An 18,272-nucleotide genomic window follows, 5' to 3' on the forward strand; every position below is an offset into this window, starting at 1 on the left:
TACAGTCAGAAGTGGGTTGACTGCTGAAGAGTTTGAAGTGAATACCTGATACGAAGCTGATGCAAATGAGTTAAGTGGAAAAACTTCTTGAACAAGAAGTTTTTCCATGTAGAAAAAATTTATTTTGAAAATGAAGGATTCTCTCTCTCTCTCTTATGTCTGACACCAGGGCTGTAACTGGGATTGTTGCCGCCCCCCACAACTTAAAAATTTGATAACTCTATAACTGTGTTCTTTGTTCCCACCTAAAACTGCTGCCATGTTAAATTTTGTCTCCTAGTTTTGGCCCTGTCTGACGCAGTGACTTTTTGAATGGAATCCATTGTAAATATGCAGTCAAACCTTGTTAGTGCGTCACCTGGTTAACACGTCACTCCACTTACCGGGTCACTTTTTGGAAGTCCCAATTGTCCTCAGGCAGGAATTGGTACATCTATGTCTTACTCCGTGTAACGAGTCACCCCGCTTACTAAGTCATATTTTTGCTCTCCCAAGAGTGACTCATTAACGAGGTTTGACTGTATGTAGTTATATTTTTTTTGGAATCCCTGTCTCATTTTGAATACTGTCTTCATATATGAATCACTAATGATTCATCTTTGTAGAACTCATTTACTATGTCTGGGTCTTTTGGTGTGCTGAAATTTCATGTCTTTGTTTTCAGAAAGCATACATCTATTTCTCATTTTCTTAAATCAGGTATATCTGGTTCAAATGTATCCGTCAATTCCATGTCTGATACCAGGTGTTTCTACATCTACGAGAATCAGAGGTGGAATCTCCTCACTGGTTTCAGTGCCAAGGGTCTACCTACTGACCGTTACATGTGGAGTGACCAGACAGGTCGCTACGAGTGTACCAAAGAAAATACGTATTTGGCTTCCAGTCACTGGCAGTGGGTGAATAGTGTTTATTCTTATGTAATTTTTATTTAATTCACCAAAAAAATTTTAAGATCACAGTGATATTAGGTTTGAATGAATCGTCCAATAACAATACCCTAATTTATGATATCTCACCCACTGAATGCATTGCCTGTTAGAGAGATTACGAATTTGACATAACATTATCATTTCTGTGGTTTCTGCCAATTATCCGTAAGATAGTGACCTGTAGCAAAATCTGAGAATTAGGCTGGAAATTTCTAACAAATTCAGCATGTTCTCTAGAATGGGGGTTTCCAATGATTTTGTTCACTCTTAACTCTTGATGGTTACCACATGTAACCCATTGTTTCGAACATAGGTTTTTTTACTGCCATCCCAATGAAACTTTTAACAGTTTTTGATTATGTGAAACTTCAGGAAAGGTCTCACAAAACCGCAGGCTTCCACAGAACACCAATTAGAAATCTATGTCCTAGACATTTTTACTGATATGTAGATAATTGTCTATACCAATAATTACCTAATACAAATACAAAAACCAAAAGTTACAAAAGAAAAGCTTGACAAAGTGGTTGAAAATTGAAAATTCCCACCATATTTAAAATTGCTTGAATCATTTTGCAGACAATATTGCAGTGTGCGTTGCTGATCATTACCATTAACTACTACTTCACCAACTCCAGCCATATCGCTATGCTGCAATTTACTGTCATTAACAAGTTGGGTTGGAAATAAAAGCGCCATCTATCTGTGGTCGCCTCAAATTCATTAGGAAAATATCTTGTTATCTATATTCCCCCCCCCCATTTGAACCTGGGACCTGATGACAACCTTCGTCACTCGGGTGCTTCATTACCATTAACTATTACCCAGAAAAGCTGTCAGCAATGCTTGGGCAAGGTTATTACAGCATCAATATGCTGACAGTCAACATTCGTTGCCAACAGGAACGCAAAGACTGTGCCAAGAGGATATCAATTGAAATCTCTTGAAGTAGGGAGGTGACAAGACGGGTGCGCAATGGACGCTCAAGACAAAGAGTCGAGGCCGTTTTAAGATCATCATTGGCCCCCAGTTCAAGTGATTTTTCTGAGGTCCTACCTGGAAAATTTTCAAAAAATTCAACTACTTGTTTTTCTGAGGCCCTCGGGCCATGCCCGAGTAAACGCATGTGTTAAGGCGGCATTGCAAAAAATATATCATAGCATCTATTCTTACATTTTTTATTGACGAATAAGATTTGATTTACATCCCTCCATTGACAGTTATTATGGTATGATTCTTCTTCATCCGAAAGAAAAATAAAATGATGGCTGGATCTCGAGGCATGTCCAACCTTCAGAAATGCTCTGATGTTTTTATTGAATGGGGAGCGGAGACTATCTGGTAGTAAAGTAAAATGCTTGTTGCCAGATTTTAGATTAAGATTGACCTTTTTATGGTATTTTATTATTGGTATGATATAAATTTCTTTATAAATTAGCATTGTTATTAAGACCACTATTAAATCATTTAATTATTTAATATTTGAACTGCACATGAATGCGATGATGAAGGAAAATGCCTGAACTTCCTATGCTTAGCACCATTGTACTTCTCGTAAGAGATAAAATACCCATAGAGAGAAATAAAAATAAGCATTCTATATATAGCCCCCATTTTTTGGTGTGTAAACCATTTCTTTTGCACGGAGGTTAGGGTAGGCAGGTGAAAACCTGTTTTTCATTCAAAGCCATTTGTGGGGCGAGGTTTACAAATGATAAGTAAAATTAAAACACATTTTTGGACTGAAAGTTTTCACAGAGTTTTGGAATATTTTGTATTGGCTACATCTTCTGATTGCCGGCAGAGTTTAAAAAACAAAAACCTTTTTCTGGTTATAGACAATGAATTATAGTAGTGTTAGGTGTCTCAAATCGGTTACAATCAGAGATATGATTTTTCAGGGAAAAAAAAAAATTCTAATTTCTTTCTTCAGAAATAAATCATATTCTTAACACAAGTCTGAGAAAATTCAAAGTTATAAATCATCTTATTTTAGATATCTGACTGGTGTATTGATTACAAAACACCTGGTGGTGTTGATAATGCTGGCTGGCAATATGCTGCTGATTTTCCACGTTCATACCATGCGTATAAAAGCTTCATCGACTATGTGAGAAGAAGGAGATGGGTCAGGTACTATACTTATTGCATTTTTTTTTCTCTTCTTGATTTAGCTGTAAAAAATGTATTAAATAATTTTTGCTAAAAATGCAAATTTCCTCAAAGTCAGAATACTATAGTTTTGTCCATGTTTCAACCAAGACACATCTGTTACTTACGCTTTCATACCTATATGTTTGAAGAAAAATAGAGCAGGCTGTGTGCTATCGAAATGGCTAAAAATTTTGATGTGAATAAGCATTTGGAGCTGACGTAACATACTTTATCATGCATGATCCAGAGCTGTTCTTGAGGTGGTCGAATTTAAAGCAAACCCGCCTCATCTATGATCTCAAATCAGAAAATTGCCTAGCTTGATTTTGAATTATGGATAATGCTCAAAATAGTTCTGCTCATTAGACATTCTGTCTGTTCTGCTCGTTAGTTAGGAAATGGCTGCAGATGATTTTAAACGGAATTTCATGCTACTATAGAGTGATTAGCAATTATGTATCATCTTGATTGACAAATCAGTATCTTTCAGTTACTGAATTGGTTTTAATTTATCAACTGCAAGGCACCTTCTATTTATTTTTCCTGGTGTGTAAGGTCGCAACATTCTTCAATATCTTTTGATATCATTTTAGGAAGTGCCGTTTATTGACTAGTGGTCCATGGAAGCAACTTGGTTCGACTCAGCTCTTAGACGTGTCTTTTCAAGTAGATGTCTCTAGAAGCGGATACATATCTGTGTGGGCTGTAGCTACCAATGGAGATGTTCTTCGACGGGTGGGAGTGTGCAAGGAATGTCCGGAGGTAAAATTTTCTTTATTTTGATTAAAAATTGAAAAGGGTGAACATTCTTCAATTATAATGCATTTATTCGTACAACTAAATTCTGAAGTTACTTTAATATCTTCTTTACATGAAAGTCAACCTGGCGATCCAGCCCAGAGGCTCTACTAGAATGATGTATAAATAATGAAATATTGAATGCCTAATATTTTTCATACATTTGGTTCAAGGGCGAGACTTGGGTACACGTTCCCACAGAAAAGTCCTTTTGCTCAATCTCTGTTGGTGTCAATGGTGCTATTTGGGGCATAGTGAAAGATGGCTCAGCACAACTGAGGCATGGAATAAGCAGCTTAGAATTGAATGGTATGTTTTGATAACATTTCTTTAAAAAAAGTGCAAATTTTGCATGATGGATGAAACTAAATAACAGTTCCCAGAAATACACAATCGTGTTCTCACTCACTGACAGAAAAGCTTTCGAGTATTCCAAACACACACACACACACACCTGCACTTTATTAAATAAATTGACATTGTGCATGTATGTAGGGCGATTCTCCTTAATTTCCCTTGCCACATTTTACCGGGGAACTGTTGATCCTAGAGGCATACTTCCGATTAGAAAAATTATTCAAATAATGTGTAGAACTCAGATACGTCATTCATATTGCAAGGGGTTGTGTAGTTATTAAACCGCCGACAAAATCTTACGTAATCCGCTCCCCAGTCAGAACTGTCTTAAGGGTATCATGGGCTCCCGGGCCAAGTGGTTTTTTTGGGGCCCTACCTGGTGTATCCCGGAAAATTTCAACTGGATATCATTTTTGTGAGGCCCTTCTTCCCTTGAGGCGCCCGGGGGGGGGGGCCCATGTGTTAAGACGGCACTGTCCCCAGTGCCACCCTTTCTTGCTCATGTGCTGTAAAAATGTATAAATACACCCGTGGCAGTTAATGCATAGACTCTGTAAGGCATATATATGTACACCCGTGGCAGTTAAAGGGTTAAAATTTCAAAAAACTAATTTTTATGCAAGCACTCTGTCATCAAAACCCCAATTACAAAGTTGTTGTCATGTTTCTCCTGAGACCAACAACTCCACCTAGTACAATACTCCCAGGGATATTAGAATTGAAAAATTGGGGGAAAGTTGGGAAAGAACACATGGTGTCTACCATCACGGAAAAGTCACGGAATGAGAAAAGGTCACGGGAAAGTCATAAGATTTGGGCGAAGATCACAGATTTTTTACGTCCTAAATTTTTTTTTGGTTTTTTTTCTGAATCACACTATTTTTCCGGAGCATTCAGTATTTTTTTCTTCTTTCTCCAAGCTTTTTTTTTTTGCTGGGGTGGGGGATGGGTAAACAAAAACAAGAAAGACGTCTGTCAATGTGTAAATTGGGGAAGAGGAGGGATATCATTATTATGGGTGGGGGGGGGGGGAGCAATTTAGCTGGATGAACAAAAAAAGAACAACTTTTTCTTTGTTTGTTGGGACCTTTCAACACCTGCAATATTCCCTTGAAGTAGTGGACTGACCTCTTGGGAATAATATTGGTTTCCATATGAGAAAGGACATGACCCCCACAGCGTGGAGCAGGGCATCTAGGCTGGGATCTTTGCACCACCCTTCTTGCATCCTTGCTTAAGACCAAACACATAATGAGGCAACCATGAGGTACGGAGTGCATAATAGAGACTAGCAATGAAATCAATTGTATTGTTTTGTTCTCCACCTCGCACACTCAAGCAGCGAGAGAAAGAAAAGGCCACTCAATGAGGTGCGCGACTTGAACAATCCACCTCGATCTGCTGATTTTTGCTATCTGCTGTGATTAGTCTGTTTCCCACTTTTTCTTTCCCTCTTCTGCGGAGGGATCATCATCATCATCACACCCTTACATTTCAGAACCCCTTTGGCGATTTTCTCTATTTCTCTGTCCTCGTCCTCTTTTGCTATGCGAAGGTGTCTCTTCCTCCACCCCCTATGCATTTTTTTCTTCCTGGTCCCAATTCTCGTAACGCTTACCTGTTTGCTCCACTATAACTGCAGCCCAAGTCATCCCTGGCTTTACGTTTAGTTGTAGTGAATGACTAATTATGTTCCATGCGAAGCAACATCACATGTGGAAGGATGTGATTGGACAAGAAGCTCTGAACAATCCAATTGGTGATTCTATTGATGAACCATGTTCAGAACTGAGAGCGGTATGATGTAATTCAGAGCTGGGATCCATATTTATCCTATTGAGCTTCATCGCTTTTTCCTACCAATTATAGCCTTCCTCTTCTGATTGACAGCGGCTGCAGAAATCTTATCAATTACTTGCATCGAAGATGCATCAATTGAAACAAGATTTTCATAGTTCCTTTCAGCATACTGATGATTTTTATTGACTGCAGGTCTTTTCTGGTGCCACATTGAGCCACCGCAGGTCGATCATCACCTCAGGCAGATATCTGCTGGCAATTTTGCAGTACTTGCTGTGGACGAAAACAACAAGTTGTGGGGACGGCAAGAAATTGTCGAAATATTTAAAGAAGGTACTCACTGGAAACTGATTTCTGAAAATGTTAAACAGGTTTCAGTCGGGCCTGATGATGAAGTGAGTAAAATTCATCTAAACATGTATTTTCAAGCCTCATCGTAAAGTGTTTATATAATTTTTTCGGATTCCTGTGGAATTCATCCCTCTCATCTCTTACTTTGACATTCAGAACCAATATTCAGGGAGGTAACTATGATTTTTGACATGGAGGGGAAGGAGGGACAGTCATGATTTTGATGCCTCTTTTACTGTAAAATTATCAAATTTTACAACCGTGGCTTTTGATGTCCATAAAATTTGCTGTCCAGGTGCAGTTGCCTCCCCTCTAGTTCAGGCTTCTGCCATTATAATAACTACAAGACTGTGCAAACCTTTGATATAGTAGGTGAGAGGTCTTCACTACATGACCTGCTGAGATATTTGATAACATCTTAGTGACTTGTTGCCCACACCATATCAAAGGTTGATAATGCTTTTAGTCAAGGTTTTCAACGCAAGACCAAAAATAGGTTAAAGCCATTGGTTACTGAACTCAAAATAAACAAGTCTACTTCTACCAGATTTACTGGTACCTTAAAACTGCTTCAGAAAGTAGGCAGTTTTTCATTATGTATATATGTTACAGAAAATGAGATAAATCAGTTACAGGAAATAAGATAATAAGGTTGTTATGCATACTTACCGATAGTCTTGGTAAGTTTACCTTTAGTAAATTTACCTTTTTCAGCAAAAAATATGCATAACATCCAAGCATCGTTGGTAAATTTGATAAATACTAAAAAATTATTACTTTTACCGGAGATTATGTATAGTACTCAAGTCTCATCAGTAAATTTGATAAATACTGAAAACACATTATCACTTTTACCCGAAATTATGCATAAAACCTTAGTATGGTTGCTGAATTTGATAAGTATGAAAAAAATTCAAATGAGTCTAGTATATGTGTTGATTAATATAATCAGACTCTGATATAACGATAACAAATTTTACGATCATACCCGATATAATGATATAATACACATGGATGAATTATCATGCATAGTATATCATATAATATGATTTATCATGCCCAATGATGCAACTCTTGGCTGTTAAATACATAATCACCAATAAAAGTGATTAATTTAGGAAAATTTGTCAAATTTACCAACAATGCTTGGGTGCTATGAAGTATCGCTGGTAAAAGTGATAAATTTGGGAAATTTATCCAACTTACCAAAATGCTTGGCGATTGTAAACAATAGCAGGTTATCATGCGTTATAATAACTGCATTTATCACATTTACTGTAACATATACAATCGAGTACAACTATAACGTACCCCAAAAGTATAATATATTTTGTAATCCCAGAATTTTGGCTTATTCACTTTACTGTTTTTTCATAAAAAGACGTGAATTTCTTCAATGACATGATGTTATATATGCCAAAATAGTTACATTTGTTACTAACAGATGGTGATAAAAACATTTATATAGCTTTAGTCTCACCTGTTGACAAAAAATTTAACTATTCTGACAATGAAAATTTTTGTTATTGAAATGTGTCTTCTGTAAAATTAATGTCTTTCTGTGGAACCAGCATCGCCTATGCTTTTCGAATTGATGAATTTTTACTTTTTGCTACTTTTTGATCACCTTGTAAATGTCAGTGATAAAGAAACGCCAGTTTCTAAGTCATCAATGTCAATTAAAAAGTACTGACTGGTGACATGTAAAATTTGTGAACATCAGCTGTTTTTTTTTCTCTTCTGAGTAAGTTGTATACAAGACTGTCTTTTCAAATGAATCCATTAGCTCCATAAACTTAAAAAATCATTAAAATTTCCAAAAATATGCATGTTTTTGTATATTATGTTTTCTAATAAGTTTAAAAAAAAATTTGATATCAATCAAAAACTATATTCATGTAATATTACATTTCAATTACGTGCCGCATGAGCTTATTTTTTCCATGGCAATCTCTCAATAATGAATTTTATTCATATATACTATTGCTACTTGAGCTATTTCAAGACACCTCACTTATAACATATACTTCTCGAATCAGCAACAGTGTATGCTTGTTTTAGCAAAAAAATTGTGGCATATTAAATTCGCCACTGCCTCTTCATCAGAAATTGCTTAACAAAAATGTCTCTTGCCTCCTCTCTTGGTCATCTTACTTGTTACATATCAATAAACTACTGTTCATTATTCTTTACTGCTTTGTGATCATGATTTTTTTTTACGTGTAGATATGGGCTGTGATGGAATCATTCAAAACACCAGCAGGAACCTTGTCTGGAGTGGTCTGTCAGCGTGTTGGTATGAGTGAAGATAATATTTATGGAACAGAATGGAAACAAGGGATAGGGGTGAGTTTTTGATGTTGAATTTCTCTCTTTATCGTCTAAATAAACATTGAAACAGGAAGTTAGAAGTGTTTCTTGTATAAAAAGGTGATTCCTAATACGTGCTGTCAAATTTTACATTTTTTATAAAACATTCCTACAAGTTGCTTTTCTAAATTATACTTTGTTAGTACTTTCCTTGTTCAAAATCTTGAGAATTGACCATAACTCTCATTCATGTATTGGGTCATTCCAAAATTTCTGAGAAACCCTATTAATACCAGCCCACCCATAATAGCGGAATACAATCCAAAATAGCAGTGAACCATCACCTCATGTGTGGCTAAAATCAGTCTGTGGTGGTTGCTTATGGAAATCGTGCAGATAGTACATAACATCTAGGTTCCATGGCTTCTCATTGCTGAAAATGACCGAATACCATTTGGTCCATACTTGCGAGCCCACCGTAGTCTTTGTACTCAAGCTTCAAAGCTGGGTTTTTTTTTCAGAATATTTTGAAATGCTATTGCATGTGCTTCTTGTATATGTCAGTGGGTTTGATTCACCCATTGACATTGAAAATCCACCATGGTGGGTCCAAATCCAATCCATGGGTGTCTCCAAGTCTTTACCCCCCCCCCCATCCACCCCTGTGAATATGTCTGTGTCTCCAAGTCATTATTTTGGTCAGTCACGTGTGTGTACTCTTTTTGGTCAGTTCCCATGTTTACTTCGTAGGTTTCAGTTTTGGTCGCTCACATACTTCCGCATGCCCTAGGTCACCACTTTTGATCATTCAACAATCACATGCTTACACATGCTCTAGTTCACTTTTATTTGTTGCTCGCTGACCTAGTTCCACGCTTTCTAAGTCACTCTTTTATTTATTCAAATGCTTGCACAAACTCTGGATCATTCTTTTGGTTACACATATGCTTGCACATGCTATTGGATACTCTTTTGTTTGCTCACTAACCTAGTTCCTCGCTCTCTAGGCATCTTTTTTGGTCATTCATGTGCTTATATGCTTGCACACTCTCGAGGACATTCACATGTTTGCACACTCTTTAGATCATTCACGTGATTGTACACTATTTTGGTCTTTCACATGCTTGCACATTCTTCTGTTCACCCTCTTGCTTGCAAACACTTGTGGTCACTCTTTTGATTGCTCTGGCCTTGTATCTCACTCTCTAGGTTACTCTTTTGGTTATTCACATACTTGCACACTGTTTTGTTCCCTCCTATACTTGCAAACCCTATAGGTCACTCAGTGGCCTAGTCTTTCTTTCTCTGGGCAAAGGTGGATTCATGGTTAAGGGGGGGGGGGCACTATACCAATTTTATTGCCCTTCCATCTTACTAATTTTCTTGGAGACTTATTTCTCAAAATTTTGCCACCACAGGCTGTAGCTTGCTAAGCCCCTCCTGCAAATAACACCACTGCCTTTGGATAGACTACTTTAACAAGTAAGACATACTTCCATTTCTGCTTACTTCTTCAGAACTGAGCCCTGAGCTCGTGGTATTTTAAATAACTGATACTATCAATACTGAGCAGCAGTGATGACATCTGTGGTGAATTTACATAATTCAAAAAATTTTCATATTCAAATGTACAAAAAATTATGTTCAGTAGGATTTCTCTATAATGAATCCCACTATAACAGACTACTTTGTTTATAACGGACAGCTAAAAGAATTATAAAAATTTTGAAATTTTAATCCGAGACAGATTTAAAACTCGTTTCAAGTATTAATTCCTTTAATACATTGCATTTCCAAGCAACTGATTAAACAGCGATCATTGTTTTGCATAACATGGATGCGCTGTATGACTCATAGAGCTCGCCAGCCAGAAAAATTAAGATTAATATAGTGTGAACGTGCACGTCTTTTTTAATTCAACCTATGTTGAAGGCTGTTTTTTATTTGATATATAATAAACACTTTTTTACAGCTAACTGCTGCACTTTCATAGATATACACCCTGGCGCATCACACCCCTATAAGAAATATTTGTTATAAATCAGACTTTAATTATAGCGGACAACTTTCAGCCCCTATTAGTCTGTTAGAATGAAGACTTTGAACAAGGTTCTACTGTATTTGATAATTCTTATCATTCAATGTCTGATTTTTTAAAATTTCATTAGTGTCTAAACCAGTGTTTTTCAAACTATTGTCTTCCACGGCTCCCGAGAACAGTCTAACAAGGAACTGCCTCATGATATTAAATAAGCATACAACAATAAAGACAGCTAATCACAGTGCTTCTGACAATAGATGGTGGCTGGCACTTTGAGAACCACTGGTCTAAACTTTTGCAGTGCACTCACTGTATGTTATTGTCTACATCATTGTTTAAAAAAAATTCAAAACACTTTATCATTTTTTAGGGGAACTGGAACCACATCTGTATCAGAGGATGTAGATTAGAAGCCTCGAGTTGATAGTAGGTTCCTTAATTTTTGTTAATCATGAACATTAGTTTTTCTTCCTGAATACAAAACAATTATTCGATGAAATTTCAAAAATTTTTGAAACATGATTACATGTATAAGATACATGGTCGAGAGGAGAAACACCTTTTGTTTCGGAAGTTTCACTTATGCAAATCAACAAGTAATTTTCTCATTCAAGTTAGCTGTCACTCATTATTTGCTTGTGCATGCTTTCATATGCATAATTTCGAGGAAGTAAAGAAAGTGCCAATGTCATCATTTCTCGAATTACATCGATACTCACAACGGTGTTGTTTCTTGGGAAAAAAACAAAATGTGTTTCAATCAACGTGGACCTCACTTTTGAGGTTCGTTTCGCATCTCGCTTGAAATATTCAGTAGTGTTTATCTACTATGTGTGCAACATTGTAACGGCCTCTTCATGTTTGTGAATTCATTTATGTATAATTCTGCATTTTTTTCCCTCTGATGATTCCAATCAACAGTTATAATCGTATTTAGAACGACAATTTTTGTCGTTAATTCTGAAATTTTTTAGTTTTCAATTGTTACTAAATTTTTCGGGGTGAACTCTGTGATTATATAGTGAAAATATCTATAAAAGCAAGCATTATGCAGTGTTTTTTTCGTGAAAAGTGAATTGCATTGAACTGCAGTGGCTTGATGAGCAGGAAACACACAATTTCAAATTTTCCACAGCAGACTGGAATCCTTATCCCCATTTATTCAAATCAAAATTTTACTAGTCTTTCTTCTTGGAGAACTACTATTAACATTACTGAAGACTTTTTACAAGTTCTTTGAGGGTAATGTTACCCTTTCTGGTGATAGGCAGCTCATCTCTTTTAATTGAACAGCGACAGCTCCTGTACAAATTTGGATAGGATCAAACATATTACACACAACTTGACGATTCTCATGGGCTTTTAGATTAATATTCTAAAAATTGAAAACGGAACCAGACAGTTTGTTGAATGCAGCTGCGGTGAACATCTTCAGCAAGCAGCAGTAACAGAAAGATCTCAACCCTTTGTTAGAACTAATTGAATGCTTGTGGACTTTTATTGCCTCATAGTTCAAGTGCGTTCAATATATACGGTACGTTTAAAAGAGCCAGTGTCCATAGTGAAACTTTTGCGCTGCCTCGAAGCAAAAAACTTCAAGCATTCCGATCAAAATGAAATATTCTTATTCAGGTGTGTGATATCCAATGACGATGTCTGCTGCATAAATGCCTGTAACGAAATGCACAGTTACGTCCTCGATTGGACCATGGCTCAATAGTCTAGAAGAATCTATACCAAAGTACCTATCACTCTATTGGTTCATCTAATGAATGGTTGTTAATTGGATGCTCACATGAACTTTCTACATACAGATTGGTAAGTACAGGGTGGCTATAATTAAACTGACACTATACTGCAGCATCCATTCTGATGGACCATTTTGTTGAAACTTGGTATATACGTTATCAGACCATGGGGGAAAAGAAAATTGCAATTTAAAAAAATAGTTAAGATTTTGACAACCAGTTGAAAAATTGGTGATGGAAGAATGTGGAGCAAATTTTAAACAAAACTTCATTTGATAGCAGCATTTGTTCAATGTGCATATTCACATATTCAAATGTAATTCTTGAGTAGTGTTCTCCTCCAGGCCCTTAAAGATGTTCCGTCACAGGCATCTGTTTAGAGGGAGCTTGAGCAAAAAAAACTGTGCCCATGCTGGGCTTATTTTTGCCTTTTTGAAAAACACGTTTTTTTTCAACAAAGCTTTTTTTTTTACCTTTCAACTTAGTTTTGCTGGGCCTGTTATTGAGAATTTCTGCAGCACCAAATCATTCCTGCCTTAAGGAATATTCAGAGACTACTCTCTTCATGCAAGAACGTGCAACACCCCTATATCGACTGACTAGTGAAGGAACTGTTTCGTGCCCACTTTGGAGATGCTCGAGTAATTTCAAGAATTTTTCTGAATACTTGCCTCCTCATTCTCCGGACTCGAATCCCTGTGACTTCTGGCTATGGAGGGATTCTACAGGGTGTTTCAAAAAGAATCACCTGATTTGAAATGTGTATATTATGAAAAATATTGAGCATAGATACTCAAGATTAATTTTATATAACATAGCTAATCATAAAGTTTTATTTACAAACCAAATTAAAGGTGCTCAATATGTCCACTTTGGGATACATGACATATATCGATACAGCATCCACTGCGAGAGGATTTCTGTGAACTATGTGCAGAACTCTGACGGATGCCTCCACATTTTCGTTAGACATGCTGGGATTTCCCTTTGCACAGACAACCTGTGTCTTGGAATTATTTATACTATCGCTTAATGCTCTGAGCGGTAGGAAGTTCAACACCAGGGTATTTTTGACGAAAATCACAATGAACAGTTGTTATGGACTCACACTCCTTGAATCCTATTTAGAACACAAAACGATTTCTGTTGTGCAGTCACCATCTTGACAGACACTGAAGTGGCAGCCAAAGGAAGAGCGCTACCTGTCAGCAACTGCATGAAACTCGAAATTTCTCTCTTTCTACCTATGCATTATGTGATCAAAACGGATTAAAAACTGAATAGTTATGATTTTTTAAAATCGAATGATTCTTTTTGAAATACCCTGTATATTAGATCAGCCGACTCCACCTTTGAGGCTGTTGAGAGGGGGGGGGGGGCACGTATATACAAAGTTACAATGAAATACGTCCACCAGAATGAGCACTACACTAGTCTGAGTAGGTGTCAGTTTAATAAAATCACCCAGTATTGTATCCACCGATTTGAATTTGCAATCCTGTCCAAATGTGCGTGTGTGCACCTAAATTCTTTGGGATTTAAGCAATTAATATACTATGGCAGAAATTATGAAAATCATCGATTTATACACAGAATTAGGAAGAAGTACATGGCATGTTGGATGTGCTGTAAGTCAATCTGTGGTTACTATATAGTTACTGCACACCTGGTACTGTTCTCCAAAAAACTAGGGATAAAAATAATCCATAACATGCAGCTTGCGCAATATTTCATAATAATTCACACCTTGTATGTATCTGTCTTGTAAAAGTTGAGGATTTTTACTGTATCCCCCCATTTGTACCAATCAAAAATCCATGGGTTGCACGAATTGGCCATTTCCTAACTCTCCAAGTATGTAAGTACAGGGTGAACTGCAAATAATCTGCGAAATAAAAACGGGTGGTAGATGAGCCTAAGTAGAACACAAAACACCATAGCAGCCCAGTGCTGTCTTAATGTACAGGTCCATTCGGGCACAGCCCAGGGGTCTCGAGAAAAAGGGCCTCACAAAAATTAGATCTGGTAAAAATTTTCTAGAATTTAATAGGTAGGGCCTCAGAAAAACTACTTGGCCTGGGCCCATGATGACACCCCTTTTCTATCTCTAAACCATTTTCGAGTCATGATGGAAAATGAACAGAAAACGTGTAAGTAAAAGGCAGAATTGTCAAGTTTTTGAAAAAGACCTACATGCAAGCCAAGCACATATTTGGAAAGAACAGAAAAAACACTATATAAGGTGACATCAATTTCATTGAAAATCTGTATTTGATGGTGAGCTGCAAGTGCTGAAAGATTTGCGAAGTTCAAAATCTAATTTCTGCCAAATTTTTAATCATCAATTCCGCAGGCACACTTCCAGCTATAATCGAGCAAATTTACCAAAAAACTTGTCCATTGCACCAGCTTTCAAAATAGCCTACAATAAACCACATCAGTGTTCTGGTTCTGGAGAAATTTAACCTTTTGTTTACATCACTGAAATCGGCATTCTCAAAGTAGATATTTGATGAAAATTTGGAATTGACAACAATTTGATTTTGCAGAAAAAATCTTACAAGTTGACACCACCTCCATCAGGATGTATGCATTCAATGATGAACTACAACACTGAGAGATTGGCAAAGTGCAAAATCGAATTGTCGCCAAAATCAACTGTAATGGCAACATTCGATTTTGCATTTTCTTAATCTTTCAGTGCTTGTAGCTCACCATTGTATCCAGTTATTCTGATGGAAATCGTGAAATTTTATAGGATTTTTCCTGCTCTATCCAAATATCATCTTATTTTGCTTGTAGGTCTTTTAAAAACTTTACAAATTTGTGTTTTTTCAGACTTGATGCATTTTTCTTTCATAATCCATTATCCGCCATAACTCGAAAAACAGCTTATAGATAGGACAGGGTTGCTATGGTGTTTTGTGTTCTCTTTTGGCTTATGTTTATCAGCCATTTTCAATCTGCAGATTATTTGCAGCTCACCCTGTATACCGAGCATTCATGCATGTGTTTGCACCGTATCGCCTAAATACAAATATACACACCTGTATTAATATTCATATAATGTTTGTTCACTTCTCCGTGAATAACCAGCAAGCAGTATACAATGCATTTGTGTGTCTTGAGGATGCATTTTTTTTTAATGTCCTCGTTTGTATTTTTGTATGCTCAACCCTTTTATTCATCGTTAGTGGCGAAGTCCGAGTCGCCTGCAGTGGTGATGAAAGGTGAGGAAATCAATAGATAGTACTACTCCAAAATGGAGGGGAAAAAAACAACACACACCCCGTAATTGTTGAGATGCTTATCATGTTCTGGAAACTTTTCTTAGCGATTTACATTGATGTGTGTGCAGTGAAATTCAATGCATTCCACAAATTTATCGTTTCCTGTTCTGTTTTTTTTATTATTTTTACTTGATTTGATTTTAATGTACTTTCGTTCCTGTTGGCGACAGACATGTCCGAATCTTGTTGATTTGTGTCTCTTTTACTGTTTTAAATGCAACCTGGATTTTACAATGATTGTTCTGACTAGTATTTTATTCAGTGACAGGAATACCTAGTGGGCGTGAAATTACATTCAGGTGTTCAGAGCCCTGAACCTAGTAATGCATCAAACTTCAATGCCATGTGCACATTTAAAACATTCAGATTAGATTTCTGAGGGGGGGGGGGAGGAAATTGCCTCAAGTCGCCAACTAGAGAAATTCTGGCATGGTCCATTGCTGCATAATAAATTTTGTCTGTCCATGGAAAGATGGAAGATGATGATGTCATGCAAAGAAAGAGAGAAAAGTGGTCACAGTGACGGACACACATCGTGATTTCAAACCCCACTGCTGCTACAGTGGTGGTTGGCTGAAGTTGGTTTTCTGAACTTCGAGGCACGAATGTGAGCTGATCTCCCCATTACAAATGCTACAAATATTCAAACATCCCACTTCACTCAGAATTTGTAATATAGATGGCACCACTAAAAATTCACACACGCAACACTATATACACACTCAGGTTGTTCGGCACACATACTCACACTTCTGGCGCAATTTAACCAGCCGTAAATTGGCCATGGAAATAGACTGGAGTTGTGCTCGGTATGAATAAAAGAAGGTGGGGAGAAATGGAGGCAAAAAGAAATCTTCCAGGGTTGCTGTCTTGGCGCGAATACGATTTACAGCCAATTCATTCCTCACCACGACATAACTGACAAGACATAGACAGTGCCGTTTTTCATGCAAGAAAAGAAAAAATTGTGATGTAAGTACATGCAGACTCTGAGGCCAAATTAAATCATTCTTACACTGTACCTGGAAAACCGTCATTTATTGTATTGCCATATTAACACGCGGGCAATAACAACAGAGCTGACATTCGAATGCTCCAGTTGCCATTCCATGACTCATTATGATAATAGTAATAAATTATACAATAACATCTTCCTCCCTTTAGTGGGGGGGGGGGAGCAATAGGTTTGCTGATAATTTGTGAGTTAAGTCAGCCAGGTTGGAAGCTCTACCAGGGGACCTGATCTTGTGATCGTGTAAGATCCATTAACTCAAATTGTCTGTGATGATAGGCATACTACCTGTTTCTGCAGTGATAGAGCCTGGCATTTGGATGATACCTTGTGCTTGGTTGTCGTACTCAGACTCTTGCATCTTAGGTAGGGATGTTAGTGTCTTGGTGGCTGCGAAGCCATTTGCTTGATTTCTGATATATCTTGTTGCACGCATGGTTCATCAAATTACCCACTTCTCAATATGGAGCTGTCATACATGTGGGAGCTGATCTGTTTTGTTATGCAGGCTTCTTCCCAAATCATACTTTTTAGCATAGGGTTCCAGTGCCACACCGAAGCTCTGGAATGCAAGGATGATAATAAATAAATAAATAACGTCTTCAAAAGTGCTTCACCCAGGAGGGTGTCCGTTTCTTTGGGGTTGGGGCATCCATGATAAGCAGATCTAGCGCTATGATTTACGATAACCTATGTGTTCATTAGTGGTAATACTTCCAGCTGGGCAGGACCAGCCCTAAGCCCTACTGTTGAGACAGCCCTGGTTGTAAAGTGCATCATCTTGGAGAATGCTATCAAATCATCTGTTCTGCAGCATATTAGAATGCCTAACAGTATCATAAGAAATAGATTGTGGGACCGCATTTTATTCAGTACACACAGCGCTAAGATTTGCTTTGTTGGTGGCTGTTTTGCCAGTAATTTTTTTTCCTCCCTTCACAAACCAAAATCACATATATACACAACTGTGAACATATACCAAATTTATATTTATCGTTAGAAGACTGTTTTCATGTTATTTTACGCCCACTTGATACATATGAGCTTTACTTTATTTAATATGTATTTTAATTTCATGCAATCAGCGATTTATTGCCATCGTCACAGCCACAGTAATACTTAAGAAAATCTATGTGATTTCGTTTTCATGTTTGTGACTCTGATAAATTTTTAAAACAGAAAATTAAAAACTATTTTGATGGGTTTTTTTTTTGGCATGTGTCTTTTTGGTGATTCACGTGTGTTTTCTCAGCATATACGTAAAATAATCTAGAGTGGGATTCTTCTCCTAACCTTTCGGGTATTACGGGCTAAATTAAAACTTTCCATAAAGCATGTGGGCCACCAAGTCATGCCGTGGCATTTCCCTTTATTAAACAGGGTTCTCCAAATTATTAAACTTCGTTTTTGATTTTTTTTCCCCCACCAATTTTTAAATTATTTTTTTTATTAATTCTGAAATTTGTCTCGATAATTCTG

General features: G+C 37.1%; 1 protein-coding gene across 3 annotated transcripts in view; it reads left to right on the plus strand.

Moving 5' to 3' along the window:
- The window catches only part of LOC149070715 (tectonin beta-propeller repeat-containing protein 1-like), a 40,322-nt gene extending 22,353 nt beyond the window's left edge, over positions 1 to 17,969 (plus strand). The window contains exons 15-22 of one of the 3 annotated variants that reach the window (XM_089248403.1): positions 700 to 899; positions 2,929 to 3,065; positions 3,680 to 3,848; positions 4,058 to 4,193; positions 6,234 to 6,436; positions 8,619 to 8,738; positions 11,114 to 11,169; positions 12,977 to 17,969. In XM_089248403.1, coding sequence (XP_089104529.1) covers positions 700 to 899; positions 2,929 to 3,065; positions 3,680 to 3,848; positions 4,058 to 4,193; positions 6,234 to 6,436; positions 8,619 to 8,738; positions 11,114 to 11,167 — 1,019 coding nt within the window. In that variant the 3' untranslated portion in view covers positions 11,168 to 11,169; positions 12,977 to 17,969. Of the gene's footprint in view, positions 1 to 699; positions 900 to 2,928; positions 3,066 to 3,679; positions 3,849 to 4,057; positions 4,194 to 6,233; positions 6,437 to 8,618; positions 8,739 to 11,113 lie in introns of all 3 variants that reach the window. The other 2 variants (XM_089248402.1, XM_089248404.1) reach the window with 2 other exon arrangements.
- The last annotated feature ends 303 nt before the right edge of the window (positions 17,970 to 18,272 follow it).

Source organism: Pholcus phalangioides, unplaced genomic scaffold (assembly GCF_987345545.1).
Source record: "Pholcus phalangioides strain wild (caught in Gottingen) unplaced genomic scaffold, Ppha-v1.0 ptg000020l_1, whole genome shotgun sequence".
Lineage (NCBI taxonomy): Eukaryota > Metazoa > Arthropoda > Arachnida > Araneae > Pholcidae > Pholcus > Pholcus phalangioides.